At 43.7% G+C, this 22382-nt stretch overlaps 1 protein-coding gene across 2 annotated transcripts in view; it reads left to right on the forward strand.

Annotated features, from left to right (window-relative positions):
- Positions 1-8725: 8725 nt before the first annotated feature.
- The window catches only part of TMEM65 (transmembrane protein 65), a 34251-nt gene continuing 20594 nt past the window's right edge, over positions 8726-22382 (forward strand). The window contains exons 1-2 of one of the 2 annotated variants that reach the window (XM_064442125.1): positions 8726-9271; positions 12351-12590. In XM_064442125.1, the coding sequence (XP_064298195.1) occupies positions 8920-9271; positions 12351-12590 (592 nt within the window). In that variant the 5' untranslated portion in view covers positions 8726-8919. The remainder of the gene's footprint in view (positions 9272-12350; positions 12591-22382) is intronic. The other variant, XM_064442124.1, reaches the window with a different exon arrangement.

Below are 22382 nucleotides of genomic sequence, written 5' to 3' on the forward strand. Positions count from 1 at the left end.
AAAGGAAAGTAGAAAGGAAAATGCAGCAGCAATTTTTTCTAAGGGTTTACTGGAGAAAAAGATGTTGTATTACAGTGTTGCACTTCTTCAAGGAGCTAAGGAGGTGTACCAGTTTCTACAAGAATCCATCTGTGCTAGGCATTGAGTAGAATAACTTTTACTTTAGTCCCGGACATTATTTCATTTTAGTCTTTCTTTTTCTCCCCATTTTCTGCAGCTGCTGCTCTGACACTCAAACAGCAACTTCACAAAGCGAAGCAAGGGAAAGCCACTGTTCCTCTAAGGAAAACACACCACAATATGGGATTTTGTGGCATGGCTCAAAGGAACCTGCATGTCTTTATTCCTGTTGAGAAGAACAGTTAGTACTATTAGCCTGAAAGGGAGTTTATCTAAAGAGGGACTGACTGCTGCTGAAATCCTGGGGAAGGCATTTGGATACCACAAGGCAGTGGACTTGTGCTTAAGGTACGAACATCAGACCTATGTGTAGACTCTCCAGAGGCCTAAATCTAAAGCATACTTATGTTGAAGAGAAGGGAGGTAGGACTGATGTCATGGTTGTGGCTGGGATAGAGTTAATTTTCTTCATAGTAGCTAGCATGGGGCTGTGTTTTGGATTTGTGCTGAAAACAGTGTTGATAATGTAGAGATGTTTTAGTTGTTGCTAAGTAGTGCTTACATTAGTCAAGGATGTTTCCAGCTTCCCATGCTCTGGCGGGTGTACAGGAGGAGAGGGGGCACAGCCAGGACAGCTGATCCAAACTGGCCAAAGGGATATTCCATATCATATGATGTCATGCTCAGTATATTAACTCGGGGGAGCTGGCTGGGGGAGGCAGCAATCGCAGCTCGGGGACTGGTAGTGTCAGTCAGCAAGTGGTAAGTGGTTGCATCACTTGTTTTTTTTTCCCCAGGGTTTTGCCCCTCCCTCTCTCAATATTTTCCTTTTCATTTATCATTATTATTATTACTATTCTTTTTATTATTATTAAACTGTTCTTATCTCAACCCACGAATTTTTTTACTTTTGCTCTTCTGATTCTCTCCCCCATCCCACTGGGGTGGGGGCAGTGAGCGAGCGGCTGGGTGGGGCGTAGCTGCTGACTGGGGCTAAACCATGACAACTGAGCAAATGATTTGCATGCTAGAGTGGAAGACAGGTTGCTTAGGGATGAGCTTAGTTCTTGTTGGAGAGAGGAGAAAGGGTTGAATTTTGGAGCTGGAGGGCTTCAGCAGGGTTGGGAAGAATGACTTAAAGAGGAAAAAGAGGGGTCCAGCAAGGAGTAACAATGGACTGGGGAACGCCTCCAAAGAGCAGCCATAAGCCCATTTGAAGTAATAGAATGGGGGTGGCAAGGCTGAGTATTTTAACAGGATAACATGGGTGAAAGACTTATAAAGCAGAAAGTGAGAAAGTAAGAGAAAAAAAACAACTGATGAAGAGGAAAAGTAAGGAAGACAGAGAAATCTGCAATGTAAAAAACTGCCTGAAAGCCTCTGGTGAGGGGTAACAGAATCACAGAATCATAGAATGGTTTGGGTTGGAAGGGACTTTAAAGATCATCTAGTTCCAACCCCACCACCACGGGCAGGGACAACATCCACTAGATCAGGTTGCTCAAAGCCCCATCAAGCCTGGCCTTGAATGTTTTCAGGGGCGGGGGCATTCACAGCTTCTTTGGGCAACCTGTTCCAGTGCCTCACCAGCCTCACAGTGAAGAATTTCTTTAATCTAAATCTACGCTCTTTCAGTTTAAAGCCATTACCCCTTGTCCTACCACTACATGCCCTTGTAAAAAGTCTCTCTCCAGCTTTCTTGTAGGCCCCCTCAGGTACTGAAAGGCTGCAATAAGGTCTCCCCACAGCCTTCTCTTCTCCAGGCTGAACAACATTTGGGAATCCCTCAGCCTGTCCTCACAGGAGAGGTGCTCCAGCCCTCGGATCATCTTCATAGCCCTCCTCTGGACTCGCTCCAACAGGTCCATGTCCTTCTTATGTTAGGGGCCCCACAAAGCTGTTGTTCACCACCCCTTTCACTGAGTGTGAAACAGGCTGAACAACAGCTTGGGCTGCCCTTTCAGTGGTATTTAACTCTTCTCTTTTGTCCCTAATTAGCTTTGCTCAATAGAGGTAAACGGGATCAAAGGGCAACACAGTTAATGCTGACAGAAATATTTTATATAGCATAAGGGAACAGCTGCTTCAGTCACAGCAACAAATTATCAAGATGGGGTCACCACAGGTCATCTCATCCATTTTACACCGGGAAGTGGTGAATGTCTCCAAGGTCCTAATGTAGCTGCTTTGTAATGCTCTGAGAGCTTTATCTTTTTTCCGTGCTTCAAAGGAAAGGTAATGGTACAATGTCCTCTGCATGATATGCTACCCCAGTGCCTAGGGGCCAGATGTGGGTGCTGGGCAAAGGCGCTTTGCAGCACCTGTATGTTCACCTGACTTCAATGCTGTGCAGGAGCTGCTCAGTCCTCACAGCAGGTCTGCTGCTCCAGTTCATGCTCAGCATTTTTATATACCCCAAAAGGAATGGTACAAACCTGAATATATGCAGGTGCCCCAATGATAGCCTCAGCTTTACACTGATGCAGGAGACCCTCTGTACAGTGGAAAATCCCAAAGACAATTTTAGACCACCCGGTCCTTTTCCTGAGAAACATATAATAGAAAACAGCTAAGTGGACCCAATAAATGTAAGCTCTATATACTGCTTTTCTTTGACATTCCCTCCACTCTTTTGGAATATTTCTCTTTTTCATACCTTTCCCCTGATACATTTTAATCCAATTCACCAGCTGGAACAGTTCAGCCCTCTCACCTTATCCAATTTATTAACAAAATAATTTTTTGAACTCAAAGGATGTACTGATCTTTTCTCTTTTTCAGGTGGAACACAAATACTGGAGGACAAGGGACAAAGTTTTCCATCGTGTTTAGTGTGGAAAACTCCAGGACTCATTTGAAGAAATGCTATGCATCCATAAATTATAAGTGTGGGAGGAATTACAGTAAACAACTACTTTCGGCTCTTCTAAGTTAAAAGAAGAGCTAAGAGCTTGTCTAAGGTAAGGCTTCACTTAATTATTATATGAAACAGGTCCCATCTTTTAGAAAATTAACCTTTAGAAAGTTGCTAGAGTTGTTAATTATTTTCAATGCTAAAATTTTGTAGAGTAGTCTGATTCTGCCTACTTTCAGCTTCAAGACTTGCCAGTCATCGATATACATTGATGGGTGTGACTGTTATGTATAATTTTATTGTGTGCTGAAAAGGTTGTTTTATAAAGTGAGTTACTTAGAGATCATGTTTATGTTAAACCCACAAACTTTCAGTTAATAAAGTGAATAAGTTGATCTTTGGAGTCTCTTACAAAGAAGCATTTTTCCCAACCTTTAGTAATTCTCCCAATAGTTTTTTGAGCTATGTGTTTTTTCTTAGACTGAGGACACTGTAGCTGAATACAATATTTTAAAAGTGTTAACCCTGACAGACAGAAAAAGTGTGACTTCTTATCTTGTATTTGATAACCCCATGTTTATATATCCAAAAAACATACTATCCCTTTCGGGCATAGTGTTCCAGAGGAAGCTTACTTCAGTAACTGTCTGCCATGATCCTCAGCTTTGTTTAAGCCACATGATGTGCCTGTTTGCCTCCTGAATGTTAAAAATGCAGAATAATTTACATGAAGAAGATGAGGACCAGAAAAGGCCTTGACTCTGTGTAAGCCCTGCTCAGCAATAACTAAAACGTCCCTGTGTTATCAACACTGTTTTCAGCACAAAGCCGAAACACAGCCCCGTACCAGCTACTGTGAAGAACTTTAACTCTATCCTGGCCAAAGCCAGTACAGAGTCCTAAGCCTCAAATTGTCTTGAAATAATTTATAAGCACTTATCAATGTAATAATGCATATGATTGTACAAAGCTGTACAAGGAGGGAAACAGTGGTGGTCTGTTTGCACTTGATGTCCAACGAGTTCCCATGATTATGGTAACTTCTTTTATTGCGAAATGACAAGTCCTTAGTCATTTTTTGCACTATTTCAATAAGTAATGATATTTTAAGGTCCCAACCTTATCTTACATTCATATTTTAGACTGTAGATAGGATTTCCAATTTTAGCAAGTGGTCAATATATTTCAGGGTGCCCTTTTTATCATGTTGCGTTCTCTGTGGATACCTCCATCTGCTGGCACACAAACAATTGTAGGATCAGACCCTTGCTGGGCTAGCAGGACCAGATGCACCACGTCTTTTTCAGAAATGTCAGGCAAAAGAAAAGTAGCTTGTCCACGCCTCTCTGGAGCTGTTTGCTCCAAGTTTGCTAGAAATGTTGACCTGCCTAAATATAGTACTTAATGGGCAAAACACAAACTGTGCATAGTTGCAATTCATGGTATCAAACATTTGCCAACCTTTAAATTTGGTCTCACCTTAGCTAACAATACTTACCTTCACAATGGGCAGAGAAATCATGCTACTCCCTTAATAGAAACTACCTTCATGAATAATATTCCCTTACTGCACCACATAAAAATGTAATTATTAAATGTACACCCAGTATCTATATAGGCTGAGGGCTGCCTAATATTTCCTGCCGATCTCCACAAAAAGACTTGTCTCTCAGCTCTGCAGCCCTTAGAAGGTCTTGCAGCAATTCTGTTAAATGTGGTTGGCACTTTTCTGCTGATTTCTACATAAGTATTTTTCTTGCTTTTAGGGCTGAGCATCGCCAAATTTCCCATGTAGTATTTTAAACAATTTCCTCCTACTTCTATCAGCTGGTGTATTAACCAGCTTTATTAGTTTATTCACTCGTAAAATAAATCTTGTTAGGAGAAAAATAACCTATCTGGAAGAAAACAAGAAAATAAAGGGAAATTTCTGCATTTTTCAAAACTCTGTGAGAAATATGCATTTCAGCAGGTTCACAAGCTCTGCTGGAGTGTCAGGGACTAATGAAAGTTTCTCTACACCGCCTGGTGAATTGAGTTAAATAGACAGTCTGATTAATTAAAGTGTCAGTTTAGCCAGTGGCTTCAAATTCACTTTCTCACAAAATAAAAGCTCCAACAAAGAATTATGGAAAAAAAAACCTTAACAGGTTATCTAGTTCATTTCCTGTCGTTGCAGAATAGTCCATCTGAAGACATTTTTACTCCAATTTGTTCAAGGCAGTTTTAAAGGCTTGTAAAGGCGTAAGCCACAGATGCTGCCCACAGGAGAATTTAGTCTAAACCCTGATCTCTACCTTGACATACAAGTAATGACTTCATTTTTGTAACAGTATTGTAACATTTCTAGTTAAATAATGCCCTTGCACCTCTCAATACGGTTGGTATTCCTATGCAACAAATACCTAAAGGCTATGTTAGAAACTTGCCATTTGTTGTCATTGATTTCATATTCATTTCATCAGAGATCCACACTGGCACAGGGTCCCATCTATAAGGAAATCCTTTAGACACTGGCCTGATAGACTGCCAGCCCCTCCAGACAAAGAAACTCTGTTGTCCAGTGTCTGAAAACACCCGCAATCAGAGAATCATAGAATCATTAAGGTAGGATAGGACCTCTAGGATCATCAAGTGCAACCATCAACCCAGCACTACCATGTCTCCTAAACCATGCCCTGAAGTGCCACGTCTACACATTTTTTGAACACAATGTTCAAAACTCAATGTTTGGAGTACTTTCAAAACACCCCAGTAATAACTGAAATGCAATCACCTTTTGGAGTAGATGTACAACGTGGCTGGCACGGGCTGCGTTGGTGGGAAAACAGGAGGTCTGCTTTCTTGCCAGGTACCAGTGTTCCTTCTTTGCTCTGTCTTTGTAATCTGGCGCAATCAAGCTGTGTGAATATAAAATAAAATATAATATAAGCAATCATAAATATGTCAAATTGAAGTACTAACTGTTTGGCATCTGGAAAGCCTGTTTTTCCTTATTTTTCAGATGGCATTTTTTCAGGTGTTTGGCAATCCCATCTCATGTCCTGCATTTCTGCGTGGAAGCATCCATTTTTATTGAAAAAAATTATCTGTTTAAGGAAATTTTAACAGTATCTTTGAGCACTTTTATGAACGCAGTTGCTACAGTTCTCTGGCAGTGGAAACTATTACTGACTGCCATGTTGCCCCTGAAGAGTAGCAGAAGATACCATTTTTTTCAATAAAACTCCTGGGAGGACAAGTAGAGTTCTGAGCATCATCAAAGGCTTAGTGGCTCTGGATCAGGAGCAAGCACTGGAAGAAAGAGAACTATATAGAACTGTAAAAAATCTCATCTCAGAGGCAGGATCAATTAGCTGCACAACAAAAATGAATTTAAGTGGAAATAGTAGCCAACACCCATCTATATCCACGATTTCTCTAACAGGGTGAAAATTATAACGTCACATATCCAGGCCTTTGTGACTTATATTCTATATTTATGTGCTCACTTTCTTATCCCTCTCTGCAGTACACATACTACATGTAAATATCCATAATATTGAATGCATACTCTAGTTAAGACACCTCTGTTTATTTTGAGATCTTTGTCTTTAAACCATGCATTAACTCTGCAGCAGTGGAACTGGGGAGAAAATGCTGCTTTTTCATGTAAAGTTTTAACCTCTCCTTGCAGGGAAGGCTGCAGGGAGAAATTAAATATTTCTGCTTTCCTCACTCTCTTGGAGGGAAGAGAAGCCCCTGCCAAAGAAACCACCTGGATGAACACCCCTACTCCAGAAATCTGCTACTTTCGGTACTAACAGAGCTAGACGTATAGGAATAAATTCTGAGTGCCTCCAGAAGTTGCTTACCTTAGTATTAAATGAGCTAGGCATATAATAAGTAAGTCCCTTGATATTGTGGTTATTTAGGTTCTTTGCAGTCTAATCACAAAATCTAATACTTTTTGAATGCAGTGTTTTGCCAAAACAGAAGCTGGATTAACCCCTAGGATGGGTTGTGTACAGGGGCAGCGTTCAGACTGAGGGGCAGAACACTTCAAATCTGGTTTTAAAACATACTCTTTTCCTTCAAGGTGTAAACTGTGTTCTGAATGCGTATTTTTAAAGAAATAAGCATTCTGGGTGGCTCAAACACAATGCTTGTCAATTAATTAAAAACAAATTCAAGCGCTATATGCAGCTAAAGCGTACTGAACCAAAACCAGGGTGTTGCAACACTGCAATACTTGACCGTAAGGGCCTGGAAAATGGGAAAGACAAGCAAAACCTGGTTTCCGTTACTCTGGTAGGATGCTGGAGTCTGGTGCAGACTGGGGACGCCTTTTGTTGCCGTGAAGAAGTCCTGTGGGCTTACAGGTACTTTAATAACAGATATAATACCTGGAGTTTGGGCAGGAGCTTCGCCAAGCACCGGGATTGGGAGAGCAGGTGCTTAATCCCTGCTGCCTCCCTCATCTGTCTCTCACAGCATCCTAGAGAAGCTGGTGGCTCATGGCTTGGACAGGTGTACTCTTTTCTGGGTAAAAAGCTGGCTGGATGGCCGAGCCCAGAGAGTTGTGGTGAATGGAGCTAAATCCAGTTGGCAGCTGGTCACGAGCGGTGTTCCCCAGAGCTCAGTTTTGGGGCCAGTCTTATGTAATATCTTTATCGGTGATCTGGATGAGGGGATTGAGTGCACCCTCAGTAAGTTTGGAGATGACACCAAATTGGGTGGGAGTGCTGATCTGCTCAAGAGTAGGAAGGTTCTGCAGAGGGACCTGGACAGGCTGGATCGATGGGCCGAGGCCAACTGTAGGAGGTTTAACAAGGCCAAGTGTCGGGTCCGGCATTTGGGTCACAACATCCCCATGCAATGCTACAGGCTTGGGAGGAGTGGCTGGAGAGCTGCCTGGCAGAGAGGGACCTGGGGGTGTTGGCTGACACCTGGCTGAACATGAGCCAGCAGTGTGCCCAGGTGGCCAAGAAGGCCAACGGCATCCTGGCTTGTGTCAGCAATGGTGTGGCCAGCAGGAGCAGGGCAGTGATCGTGCCCCTGTACTCGGCACTGGTGGGGCCCCACCTCAAATTCTGTGTTCGGTTTTGGGCCCCTCAGTACAAGACATTGAAGTGCTGGAGTGTGTCCCCAGAAGGCAATGAAGCTGGTGAAGGGTCTGGAGAGCAGGTCTTATGAGGAGTGGCTGAGGGTAGTTTAGTCTGGGGGAGTCTCAGGGGAGACCTTATCGCTCTCTACAATTACCTGAAAGGAGTCTGTAGTGAGGTGGGGGTTGGTCTCTTCTCCCAAGACACTAGTGATAGGATGAAACGGCCTCAGGCTGTGTCAGGGGAAGTTTAGATTGGCTATTAGGAAAAATGTCTTTACTGAGTGGTCAGGCACTGGAACAGGCTGCCCAGAGAGGTGGTGGAGTCACCGTCCCTGGAGGTGTTCAAAAAAACGTGTAGACGTGGTACCTCAGGGCATGGTTTAGGAGACATGGTAGTGTTGGGTTGACGGTGGGACTCCATGATCCTAGAGGTCCTATCCAACCTTAATGATTCTATGATTCTGTGACCTATGCCCCTCACCCCGGCCGCGCCCTTCCGACCGGGTTCCCCCTCAGAGGCCAGGGACGTTAGCCCCGGCCATGAGGCGGGCGCCAGCGTGGGCTCCACCGCCCCTTCAGGGCGCCCATTCGGGGGCGACGGAGGCCGCTCCGGCGTCCCGCCACCGCCCTGCGCCGCGCCTGCGCGGAGCCGCCCCTGCCGGCCGCCCTCCGCTCCGCTCCGCTCCGCCCCGCCCTGCCGCCGGCGCGGGGCCATGGGCGGCGGGGGCTGAGGAGGCGGCCCCGGGCAGTGACTGGGTGCGGATTCCCCGGCCCGGTGAAAGAGTCGCGGGAGCTCGGCCCCGGGCACTCCGCGGCGGGCGTTTCTGGCGGCCCGAGCGCCGCGCCTTTCCCTTGCCCCATGTCGGCGTGGCTCGGCCGGGCGGCGCTGCTGCTGCTGGGGCGGCCGGGGGGGCCCGCCGTTGCCGTTGTTGCCGCCGCGCCCTCCTCCTGCCTGGGCTCGCTGCGCGGCCCGCCCCGCTGCTGCTGCCGCCGCCGCCTGGGCAGCCTGCGGGGCGGCGCCGAGGGGCTGCTCCTCCCGCGGGGGTCGCCGCCGCCCGGGCGGGCGCTGGGGACCCACCCTAAGAAAGAACCGATGGAGGCGTTGAACACGGCGCAGGGGGCCCGCGATTTCATCTACAGCCTGCACTCCACCGAGCGGAGCTGCCTGCTGCGGGAGCTGCACCGCTTCGAGTCCATCGCCATCGCCCAAGGTGAGCGGCGGCTCCCTCCGAGCCCAGCCCGAGGGCCGCCGCCTCCCTCCATCCCCGCCCGGGGCCGCGCTGAGGGCGGGCGGGCGGGCGGGCGTGGGGCGGCCCCGCCGCGGCGGCGGGGCGGGGGGCCGGTGCGGGGCCGGAGCCCCCGAAGTTTGACGCTGGGTGCGGAGGGTTCTCCCGCCTTCGCCCAAGCGACTCCTTCGGGCGGCCGAGCGAGTAGGAAACTCCGGCAGGACAAGGCACGGAGAGGGGGGTGCCGGCGCGTTTGAGTGCGGGCAGGTACAAACGAGGCGCACAACCTGAAATGTAGTTTCCAGAAGCATCCGCAGCACCTTCAGAACTTAAACCGACCCGGCGCTCCAAACCCGGGGCGCGTTTGTCATCTCACGAAGAGTTCGGGAGAGGCGCGGGTGGCCATTTTTTGGAATGGGAGTAGGAAAGTCTCTCAAAACCCTCTCCGCACCAGTGCAGCAGTAAATTGATTTCAGGCTTAAGAGACGCTGGGCTGCTGCCACTCCCGGAGCTCATTCATGAATTACACTTCCCTGCACACAGAGCTGCCTGCTGCGGGCATTGCTTCTCGGAAGTGGCGGTTCTGATGTGTGTGTATGTGCTGGGAGGTCCACAGATTTGTCTCTGAGTATGCGATGTGCTGTGGTGGCGTGCAACAGCAATTCAAGTAATCACGGTGATATTTTTTTTTTTTTTTTATGTCTGATCCAACTGTTCATACCAACTTGACGCTTTTGCTTGAACAAATCAAAACCCCGACAAAACTAAATCCTCTTTATTCCAACCTCGGTACTTCTGCTTCTGATCCTTAGCTGTAATTTACGATCCCTACCGCAATGAAGATGGTAGCGGGTACTTAAGAGATCACTGTGCATTTGATCTAGGCCTCTTTGTGACTTTGATAGTAGCGTGCCCTTGGAAAGGGCATTTCTGTGCCTTGTGGCTCTTCTGTACGTGTCTGGAAGAAATCTTGTGGTGGGCAGAGAACAGGTCCGGGGGTCAGCCACAGAAACCCTGCTTTTGTGAAGAGAAAGAACCCTTTCAGGTGCCCTTTGGTTTTGTTTAGAGCACACTTGCATATAAACACTAGTGTTTATAGTCAGAGCCAGAGTAGTTCACTTAAACAGTTTATTTGAGGAGCAGTGCTGCTGTTTTGCAGAGCATGAATGGTTGTATTTGTTTTCCAACATAGTGGCAAGTATGCTTTGAACTGAAAGTTGACACTAACTTTTGAATACTAACAACTAACACTCTTCCTAAATAAATCCTTCTCCACTTCTGAAGTGTTCTTGCCCGATGTTTCTGTGTGAGTTTCTATCTGGGCAGCTATTGCTCAGGTGAAGCTGGGTTGCTCACAATCCTCCTGTGTACCTGGAGGATCGTGCGGTGGATATCACAATGAGACCTTAAAATGCATTTCGGTGTAGTGTCTCAAGGTTTATACAGAGATAGTTCAACAGATGGTCCTATTTAATATCTTGTTGCTCAGTTTTTGTTAGCTGTAGTATGAAAGTCTGTTTATATAAATACTTTGCCTTTCTGATGGGTCAGTATTTAGAAGGCAGAGTAACAAAAGCATTCGTTTGAATTTAGAGACTTTACTATGGGACCTTAGTAAACTGCAAATTTATTCTGCTAGTGTAAATTGCAGCTGACTTGTGCCTGAAACTGTGAGCATTAATCTCACTGGAGAGACCATTTCAACAAAACCTCAGCTGTGGGCTTCATAGCCTCACAGGTAAGGGCAGCACAAAGTGGTGTAATGCCATCAGACCTCGGTCCTTGGAGTTGCATTCTTGATCTGCCCATCTAGGAGCTTGATAAGACTTTTTTTGAAAAGAACCTTTTCCTTTAGCTAGCTCCACTCATTTTTTATTTTTTTTACCAGACTGCAGCATGATAACAGCTGTCAGCTTTTAACTCTGAGAAAAGGTATTTCTTCATGTGTTAAGGAAAAAAAATTATAACCAAGAAGGTCTTCTATTAAGTGTGTGGAATAAAAATTGGAGGAAAAAAAATTGTAAAACCACAGTGTGTACTTGATGTACATTCCCTGGTATTCTAGAGAACTAAAATTTTGTGAGCAACAAAGGTAATGTGGCACAAAAATCATTCAATGCTGGTGAAATAGGTGCTCTGCTCTCATTAGATGCACCCACTGTAGCACTGGATCCTCTTCGGTGTGCATGTGTGCAAGCTGCTCTGGGCTGAGGAAGGGAACTGCAATGCCAGAAGTCCCTGGGGGTGATGGATTGCCCATAGCTGTTTTCTGTAGAGGGTTGTTGATGGAATTCAGACTTTACATGAGGAAAGGCAGTGAACATAGAGCCAGGGTCTTGAGGAGTGTCAGATGTGTATCATCGCTCTCAACACCAAGGAGTGCCAGAACACAAAGTGCATAAAAGGGCCCCACGGGAAAGAAAATGTTGGTTTCTGGGCTAGATGTTGATATTCTGTACTTCACATGCTTTATTATGGTTAGATAATATTTTGTATGTTTGCTCTTCCCTGCTGTTGAACTGGTGACTGTATAGTAAGGGTCTAACTAGGTACGCAGGTTGTGATTGTGTGTAGCAGATGAGGGGTGAGAGGTATTTGTGCCCTGCTTTCCAAGAACTTTCTCCAATCTACTAGTGTCACTTTTGATTTTTACAGCTAGTGAGTTCAACCAAGATAAAGTGGTTTTGGAGGTGGTTGTGTTTCTTCTCAATCTTCTTATTCAGTGGCAGCATGCTGTAGCTCCCAGTAGTTGATTCTTTAGATGAGATTGCTAGTTTTACTCTTGTGTTGATTTCCAATGACAGTGATCCAAATGCAGCCTTCAAATTCACTGTCTGCCTGCTGAGTAAATTCCTGTGTCCTGTTTTGACTCTGGAGAATCACTCTCTCCTCAATCATTAAATGCCTGTGTGGTTTTGCCACTGTGCTTAAGCCTGTTTCGTGCCTGTGATCTTTTCATACTTCTATATGGAAAGGGAGGTCCTAGTCTGACCCTTCTTAACACAGTCCTTATTGGGTTAAGTTTTGACCTTCTTCCTTCACTACCTCTTCTGTGCCCTAACAGACCCCATATCAGCTAGGGGAAGCTGTCAGCAATATGGGGAGACCTGGGCACATGAAGAACCAAATGGGGCCTGTTCCTCAGCCCATTCCCAGGCCTACCACCAGAAGGATGCAGTTCCATCAACTAATTGCCCTAGCGTGAAATATGACAGGACACACTATCTGTGGCCTCCGCTAATGGCAGAGGCTACAGGGAAACCCATCCTTTGCTGCGGCTGCTACGCTGAAGGACGGTCCTCAGGTAGGTGAGTCGTAGCTGTTGACCTGTAAGTTAGGTGAGTCTCTGAAGCGTTTTTGAAACTTAACACATCTGTTTGCACTGTAGTCACAAATCCATAGGCGGGAAGAGGTTTGTGATGGGGTAGCTTGGAATGTGTTCCTGCCATCAGCTTGTCACCTGTCCTACCTGGACGTTTATGTCTGGACACTTACAGCTTCCAGGTGCTGAGCACCAGCAGTTGGTTTAAATAGTGTATCTTCCAGAAAGCTGTTGAAACGTGATGTTACTAAGAAACACTGAGATTCTTCTGCTTTAGTGCTTTAGTCAGAAGGCAGAGCTCTATCTGTGAGCTAGTGGAAAAAGGATGGCTGTGAAGCTGCTGTGCTTGCTACCTGGGAGCCTAAGTTAAAATAATAGATGGGTCTTGCACAGGAGAAGCTGGGGGGAAGGCAATGAAACTGAATCTTGACAGAATTGTTCTCAGAAGGTATTTTGAGAACTGTCCTGTTTTAGACTAAAACCGTTATCTTGCTAACTGTTAAAATTCAGTCAAAACATCACTAAGCTGCTCTTTTTGAAGAAAGCTGTGATGCCTTCCCGCCTGGGTTTAGTTTTCCTACTTTTTTCCTTCTTTAAGTCCTTCCCCCCCGGCCCCTTTCCAGTCTTGGAAAGGTGAATAAGGCCTCACATTTTCCCAAGAAAGAGGTTTGAAACAGAGTTTTTAAATTTCGACTTCTGTTTCTTGCAAGCGTGTCAGCCACACCAGATGGAGATGATGCATGTGGACTTGAATACAAATATTGTATTTTTCTTTCTCATAGTTACAGAAACACTGAAATAAGAAGCACACCAATTCATTTTAAGTATAATAGTTCTGCTTTCTTGTTTGTGGAAGTGGTGCCCCATAATCTAGGCTTAGTTTTGTTGGCAACAGTAAAATCCTCTTTCATGTTGTTCATTTCTTGCATGGGGAAGATGAAAGTATAAAAATCTTACAGTGTGGAGAATGATTTGATGCCTCTGCCCTTCTGTAGCAATTTGCTATTATAAAAATACAGTATTAGAAAGGAGATGTAACTTCTTTCTTAAGGGGCATATAGTCAGGTTTTCTACCTTTAGTTTCCAGTGTATGATATGAAGTGATTCATGAAGGCATTTATAAGAGGTGCAGCAAGCCCAGTAACAAGGAGGAAAAAGACTAAAGGGTTTGACTAGATGATCCCCGAGGTCCCTTCCAACCTGTGATTCTGTGACTTGCTTAGATAAGAAATATTAAGCTGAGCATGTTTGCTGCATCTTTATTTCTTCTAAGGGTACTGTCTTATCTATGCTGGGTTAAAATGTTCTTGAGCCCAGATGTAACATTTTTCCATTAATAATACTAACACAATGGGTGTCTAGGGCCTCTAAGAAATCTCAGGTCTTGGTAGTGAAAGAATCCACTATTTTCCCATCTTTGTGTACATATACATAAGATGTACTATATATATAAAAATATATTTTTAAATATATAATGTATGTACATTGAACACAATTCCTTGAAAGCACCAACTTGTGTTTTATATTTTAAATGGAAGGCTTTTGTGATGTTATCACTAAATAAGAGGCCTTCTGAACTGTAACTGCTGGTTTTGCTGCCTGTCGAGGTTGTGTATTAACTGGAAAACATGCAAAACCCCAGTAGCAATGCAGTCTTGACAGCTAGCTTTGTTGGTTTGATTTGTGGGTGTTGGGGAATGCAGTCTCTAGCTAGATTCTCTTTGAAGGCACTGGTATGCCATGCCATACATGGTTTATTAAATAATCTGACTGAACTGGTGCATTCTGATAGAAAAGTGTTCATAATTCCAAGTTACTGCATCTTGTCTTTGTTTTTTAAAAAAAAGTTGGTGCTGCAGGTAAGGGGCACCACCTCCATGCGTTCAATAGGGGTGACAGCTGGGGCAAGATCTTTTTAAGGGAATTTGCAAGCTTTTAGCCATTGTTGGGTGAAATCTTACTTCAGTGTCAGAAGAAACATCTCTGGTTTGTGATTTGGTGTTAAATTTATGAACTCTTCAGTTTACTGGAATAGCTTAGGGAGTGTTAGAGCCTAGATATCCCTACTTCTACAACTTTAAAAAGAAAAGTTAAGTCACAGAACTGCAAAAGTCATCAAAGACAAACAGATTTCACTGAGGATTTTAGACACCCTAAACATGATCTCCTATGAAAAAGATTCCTTTTGTTGAATGAGTCAGATGCTTCTTACTAATGCAAACAAACCAGTTCATCTGCTACGGTGGTTTAGATACCACTCAAGTTTTAGTACCTCTTTTTGGTAGAACTTAATCTTTGTTAACACAACAAAGCATGATTCGATCCTTCTGGAATTACTGGTCTTGTTTAAAGAGTGATTTCACAGTGGAAGTGTGAGGTTTCTTGGGAGGACACCCAGCCCACTGAGCGGGGAGAAGGAACTGGTGTGCTTTGGCAGGTACGACTGCATCTGGTGGGGATGGTTCTTTCTCCCTCTCTCCTCAACACGCCCAGCGTACACAGGTGAACTCTGCTGTGTGTGGAGAAGGATCATCTGCCTCTCCCTTGCTGTGACCTAAGTCAAGAAATTGTTTAACTGTGGTGTTTGGTTGCTCTCTAGGAAGAGGTCTTCTGGCAGACTGCTGGCAAGCATCTAATTCGCCAGTTTGAAGTGCCCCGTCAAGCCCCATAAAATGACAAAACTCTTACCAGCCTGGCTGTGTGCAGTCCCTTTGTGTTCTTAGGCCATCACAGCATACTCCAGCACTACTGCTAATCTTGCTGCTGAGTCAAAAATACTAAGCGATGAAAGCAATATTATGTTTCAGATGGAAACATGTACTACTTCTCTCTTTGCTTCTGAAACTTCTTCCCAAAATCACTGAGCCCTCTCACGAAGGCAGAGTGCAGAAGGAAGAGTGCTATACAGACTCTACTGATAATTTTCTTTAAAGCTTACAGATGGAACTGTTCTGGTTTCAAATGGGCGTCACCTATGTAATGCCAAGTATTTTATTACCTGAGATAAAGTAAACTATTATAATAAAGCCTTGAACCCTAAGTGTTAGTTAACGCTAATATTAACTCCTGCCAGGGGGAGGGAAGAGGAGCAAGGAATAGGGGTTATATATTTTTCTAGTCGCTCCGACACTATTTTTCTTGAGCCTTGGAGAAGAGAGGGAGAAATCATAAGCTGCATTCAGTCCCTTAGCTGTCATGTGCTTCTGTATCTGGAATAATTGGTGCATAAACCCTCTGCGTCTTTCCCAGGCCTTGCTGTTGAAGCGCAGGGCTCTGCTTTCTGCCCTCTTCAGGGAGCTGTGACGGAGCCCGGCTGGGGCAAGCTGGGTTCTCACTGTGCTGACAGCTCACAGTGGTTAGGTAGATGTCACCAGGGATGAGGCTGGTTGATCGAGTGAATCCTGCAGCTGTTCTTGAGTAGCAGTCAGACGGGGGAGTTCCACCCCCTTTTTGTCCTTAGATTGGATTCTCGCTTATGAAATGTAGTTAAATTTTTTTAGATTCTCTTTTCCTGCATCCTGTCTTAAGAATATGGATGCCTGTTACACCGACAAAATGCATGGAAAGGTCTGGGTGCTGCATGAGAGTGCCTTAGTTAAGAGAATGAATACTTCTGAAATCCTATTGAGAGATATGCCCCATTCCCTGAGAAACCTTCCAAAAGTCAAAGTGTAGTTAAAAAAACCCACAAACCCACAAAAATAAACCCAAACAACAAAAAAACAAACAAAAATCCCCCACAAAACTCAACCCTCTGTGCCCCCCCAAACCCCCACCCCCACCCCAAGTGAATCATCAGACTCCAAAGCAAAAAATGCATGAACAAAACCTTGCCTCCAAAATGTACTCTTGGGCAGTAGGAAATCTCTATTTTCATTGTTCATTCTGGCACTTGCTGTGTTGCATTAGTCAATCAGGCATTGCATGTCTTCATTGCAATGCTCCTTCTTGTTTAAGCTTTATTTCAACAGGATGTGTATGATTTATTCAGACTACCTTTTTTTAAGTTACAATAAAACTGCAAATTTGGGTAGCTTGGGGAAGTTGAATTTTTCATCATGTTGTCATCTCAATACATGCGTAGTATCTTATGGAAATGTTAACTATATAGAAAAATTTTCATAACATTTTAACTTTGAATAAATTTGGTAATACTCTTTCTGCTTTAAACTCCATTTGTGAGGCTTATTATATTCGTGCTAATATAGATGGTATTTGGGACAGGGCTGTGCATATGTTACTGAAGTATTGGAAGTTTTGCTCTTGTGGTTCAGTTTTCTTCCAGATTCTGAAATTTTACTTGCTCATATAACTTAAAGTGGGTTCTAATCCGAGTTCTCTGCTTAAATGCAGAAACTTTGCGATATGTTTTTGCAGAGGAGAGCCTGCGAACATTCAGGTGGAATTGGTGCAAGACCTAGAGAAATCCAGTCGTCTTAGTGTTTATAAAGGCTCTTTGCTTGCTGGTGGATACTCCAGTGTTGAGTGGAAGATCTAAAATAATGACCTATTGATGTCTTGTTTTTGAAAACTCGTTGTAGCATCCAGATATCCTAAACCACTGGTCCCCCTTGAGAAGCCAGCGAAGGAGGTATTATCACCAGAGACGACCAGTACTTTTGGTACAGTAAAAAAAAGGCAACAACAAAAACCCAAACAAACAAAAAAGTGTGTGTGCTGATATGTGGCGTTGTGTAAGACCAGCAGGCTGCTGGTTTGACAGACTTTCTGCTTGCTTGTTGTGATGCAGTTGGCATGTGTTGCTGCAAGAAATAAAAGTCCACAGTTTTCGTTTATTTATATTAATATAAAGCCTTCAGTCTCAATAATTTAAGTGACACCTGTAATATTTTGTAGACTTACTCTTAGTGTGACTGAAGAAGTGTTTTGAGTCCTGATCTTGCAGAACTCTCCCGAACTATACTGTAGTTACTAGATAATACTTGACCAGAGATTTCGGACTGTGAAACAGCTTCATTTACTTGAAGCTCATTGTTATCTGCCTTATGCCTTTACCTAGGAAAGTGCTGTGCATTAAATTACACGGTCCAAACATAATGCAGAAATAATATTACAGTTAAAAAATATCATTTAGTTAGCTGCCTTTGCCCTTCCCTGCAGTTAATGTTTTAGAAAAGGTAAACTAGAAGATTGCTCCAATTAAAATTTGTTCTCCATCTTTTGCATGTGTTTAAGCATGTGATATGTGCAAAACAGTTGTGCATGAACATTTTTTTAAATCATGAGTTTAAAAAATATATCTAAACCTTGAGCTATGGTTCTTCAACTGTATGTGTCTTGTGTAAAATAATACATTTTAAAGCTGTCAGGAGGTGGATTTTCCTTTTAGCTGTCTTGTCTGGTACGAGGGGTGCTTTTGATTTAGGTCTTTTTAGGAAAGATCAGTTGAAATGCAGCTTCTACTTACAATGCATCTTAAACTTTTCGGAGTGATAGATTACAAACACTTAGATCTCTAGGTAATAGGCATGAATGAAATGGATCGTGTTTATTCTGTGAACACAGAGGTACTGTTTCAGTGTGTAATCGAAATTAAAAGAAAATGAAGTCTACCATTTGCCCTAAGAAAGAAATTATTTAAAGCTTACTCATTCAACTGAAAACTCTTAGCTTTAGTCAGCCGTATTTGTTATTTAATCTATCCAAATAGGGAACTACAGAGGCAGCTGGTGTCTCCAGCAGAAAATATTTTCTAAAATAAAAAGTAAATGGAAAAATGAGATAAGTATGTCATGCAAACGGAGTACTTAAGGAAGCTGTCTTGGATCAATCTGGTGCTGTTTGTTTTCTTTTCTTTTGCTGGTAGTGTCTCCAGCCTTTCCCAGTCTGACTTGCATGTGTGAGCTGCCTTGTGCCCCCTCCCCTCTTTCTTTCTCCTTAAATTAGCATCGTGTTATTTAAAAAAACTGAAAGCACATGTTCTTGTTTCTGTTTTGCTGCTGTATGTGAGAACTTCCTTTAACATCAAACCTGCCCCTTGGAATTTTTGGCATGTGACTTACCCATGCCTGAAACAAAACCCTTGATTCTTCCGAATCATGGAGACCTTTTTAAGGCAAAGCCCACACAATACTGTTTTTAACCCAGCAGGGTGCATGTTTCACTCAAAACTACAGGATATGAGATCAGCTGGTTTTTGCAGTGTTCATTTACTTTGGATTCTTAGATATTTCTATGTTAATTATTAGTAAAATATTCACCCTAGTTGCCATAATACATACCGATACTTGGTATACTTTTTTTGCTGCATCATTTGCTGGTTTCTATTTGTATGTGATGCGCTCATCGCTTTTGTTGCATTTTGGGGTATTCTTTGGGATTTTTTTTAAATTCAGTTTTGATAAACTGACGTGGCAAATTCCAACCGGTCATTTTTTTAACTTACTCTAGATAATAAAAAGAGCAAATAGGAACATATTTGAAGGCTGTGGTATTATGCATTTGAATTTGGGGCATATTCTGTGGCAACTCTCCTATTGCATTAAAGCAGACACAAGGAGCAAGTGGCTTGTTTTATTCTCTCCCAATGCTTGTAGCCAGGGATAAAACCTTTCCTCAACATGCTTGCTAAATACTTTGTAGCTTTCAGGGTGTCAGATAGGAGCATAGGCATTTCCAGAATTAAAACTTGCCTTAGGGTTTGGCAGTGCTACTAGTGAAAGGCTCCTGCGTGACCTCAAGGCAAGGACGAAGCCCTGAATAAATCTTTTTCATTTCAAAAAGAATGGGAAGATTTGAGACAAAGAGACTTCTACAGTGAGGTCAACCTGAACTGAGGAGCCAGAGACATGGGTCTCAGGGGTGGCCCAGGCTTTGGTTCCCAAAGCTCGCTTCTCAGAGCTGGTCTGGGACCCGTGGGCTGGACACCAGCAGTTCTTTCAGAACTCCTTGGAAGCCTTCAGGCAGGATTAGGAGGAGACATGGAACACGGTACGTAATTCTTGTCCATGCCTTGGACAGAGGTCGGTCTGCTTTGCGGTGTGTGGTGTATGTAAAGTTGTATTGCCACAAAGGTCTGATATTTTCTTCCGGTCCAAATGCTTACTGTGAACAAATAGGTGATTGTTGCATTTTGACCGGCTGTGTTTTTCATTTAGACATCATCGGTTTCTGATTACTGTATGCTAAAATAACTTTTTTGGTCATGGCTTTCAGTTATTTGCTTTTGATAGCTTTTGGCTCTGTGCAGTGATCCATCCCTTACTGCTGGCCAGTTCACTATAACTCATCTTACCCTGAGAATCATCAGTCTCCATTAGGTTATTATCCCACCTTTCATGGCAATATGAACGGGTAGAAATTGTGGTTTACTTGCTTTATTGGGTTTCACAGAAGACTGGAGAGAACTGTGCACGGAACAAACACATTGCTTCAGCCAGTTGCTCTTTTTAAATAACCTCAGCTTGTATTTTCAGGTTGCAAATAGTCTTTCAATCCAGCTGTTTCTTTGTTTCATTAAGTCCTGGCAATGGGCTGATTTTTACAAAGCACAAGAAAAGATGTGATGTTACAAATGTAAAATTAACTGTTTTGTTTAAGATGTAAAACTCACCAGCTGGATCCACAGCCATCTTGCCTAATAAAGATTTTTGCCAGAGAGAAGAGATGGAAAAGCAGCTTGAAATCACTCCCCCCATCAATTTTCCTATTACTTACTTCACAAAATACCATAAAATAAATGAAGCAAAATAAATAGGTAGCTGCAAAGGTGGTCAGGCTGGTGACCTTTTCCTCTTGAAAATGTCAGACAGACTTCTTGTGATTCTGTGTCCCTCTCCCTGAACAGGAGGAACATGACAAAGGTGTGTTTGTGGTTGCAATAGAGCACAAATGGCCAGTGTCAAAGATGACTGGTTCTGATGGGAAGTATGTGTGACTTGTTTACTCATTTATTGGATCTGGCTTATCATGAAGAGAAAAAAGTCTTTGGATGTGTAATGTTTTTACTATTGGTTTACTTCTCTGGGCTGGATGTGAGGAACCTGTTGTGTAAGCCTTGCTTCCAGGTGCTGCTTATTTCAGGTTTTGCAGCTGGAGACTAATATGGCTGAGTTTTACTGTGACTTATGTCTGACCTTGTGTAAAAGCTCAGTTAAAAAAAAAAAAACAAAAAACACAAAAAACTCTAATTATTCTTTCCTAGCCACAGAAGAAAAACATTCAGATGGCTTCCCCACTGTGGGAGAAAAGCATGCGCAGATGAGCTGCGAATGAGCTGATGTGTAGTAGATATAACTTGTCTGGATGGTGCAGATTTACTGTTGGCTTCATCCAGGTTGTACAAAGGCAGGGTCCCATTCTCATTGCTTTGCCCCAAACGCCTCTGGGTGTTCAAGTCCTGTTTCTGCTCTCCATGCTAGCACTGCCGTTCTTCTCTGGGGCTGGCTGTACACCTGGCTGAGCACAAGTTAAAGGAGGGAATTTAGGAGCAGGAAGGAAAGTATCACATCACCCCTTGCAGCAGCAACATGACTTTTGATCACTTCAAAGTACAGTTTTGTATTTGACCCAAGGTTCTGCTTTTCCTGGTTTCTCATGGGAGGTGCCATGAGGGTTTCTGTGCCTCAGGTGGGAGTTTATTCTGGGATCCCTCTGTGTCAATAACAGCACATTTGTTGACTGCACTAGTAGCAATGCTGTTTCAATCTCCCAGGTTACTTTTTTAGTATTGTCAAGTACTTGCAATTATATTTGGTGGCATTTTTGACCTCAGAAATTGTCTTGCGACTAAGCAGGGAGCTGTCTCTCATCTCCCTTCCTCTGGCTTTCTATCTGGGATTATTCCTCCTGGCATCGGTGGCTGCCCCACTCAGCACTTTGCTTCAGCACTGCAAAAGGCATCCTCAGCCTGAATCCATCCCCTTCTTCGCTGCTGAAGAAGAGGCTGTGTAAGCATTGCCTGGATTTTGGAGAAGCAGCTGAGAACGACAGAGGGAAGGATGCTGGAGGTGCACTGAGATCAGCCCCCATCACACAGCATGAAAAAAACTGTAGGGGTGCAAATTTAATTAAGGTCTCCAGTAAATACTGGCGTTACAGGTATGTCATTGATGCAGGCAATACACTAGTGCCACAGCATGCTTTCCACTACCAAGGGGAAAATCATTAAATAGATTAGATTCCATATTTCCTCCCATGTAGAAAACAAAACAGGCTTATGTGTGCAGAAAACCTTGGATTCAGCTGTGGGTTTGTGCTTGTAATTTAATAATTCTCAAGCTGATCATAGCAGAACTGGAGGTAGAACATGTAATTTCGGTGCTCGCGGGAGTCTGCTGTGCACTCACAGTTGAAACTATGACAAAAGAACAGGCCAAAAAACCAGCAGTGGAAAAGGGAGAGTTGAAAAATGAAGACTCTGCTAAGTGGTAGAAGCTGGTCTTTTATAAACTTGCATTGGGTAGTTTAATGGGAAGATTAAGCAACATTGGGATTAAATAAATGGATCAGATGTGTGATACTTCATAGAGCAGAGGTCCTGAAGCAGCTTTAGAGGGATTGTGTGCACACAGCTGTGACTTGGTGACGTGAGCTGAAGTTTGCGTTAGCTCTGCAGTTGGAAGCTGCAGAGATGCACTTGCAACTGAACTAGTTAGTCCTCCCAAGGGAAGGCTCGTGCCTACCACAGGCTGCTGAAACACTGACCAGGAGAAGAATTCTCCTTTCTTGTTTTGCAGAATGAAGACAATTGCTTGAAAGAGTTAAAAGTGAACTTAGAACTGTTCACTTATAGGAAGAGTAGACCCCAGTAGC

This window comes from Phalacrocorax carbo, chromosome 2 (genome assembly GCF_963921805.1).
Source record: "Phalacrocorax carbo chromosome 2, bPhaCar2.1, whole genome shotgun sequence".
Classification (NCBI taxonomy): Eukaryota; Metazoa; Chordata; class Aves; order Suliformes; family Phalacrocoracidae; genus Phalacrocorax; species Phalacrocorax carbo.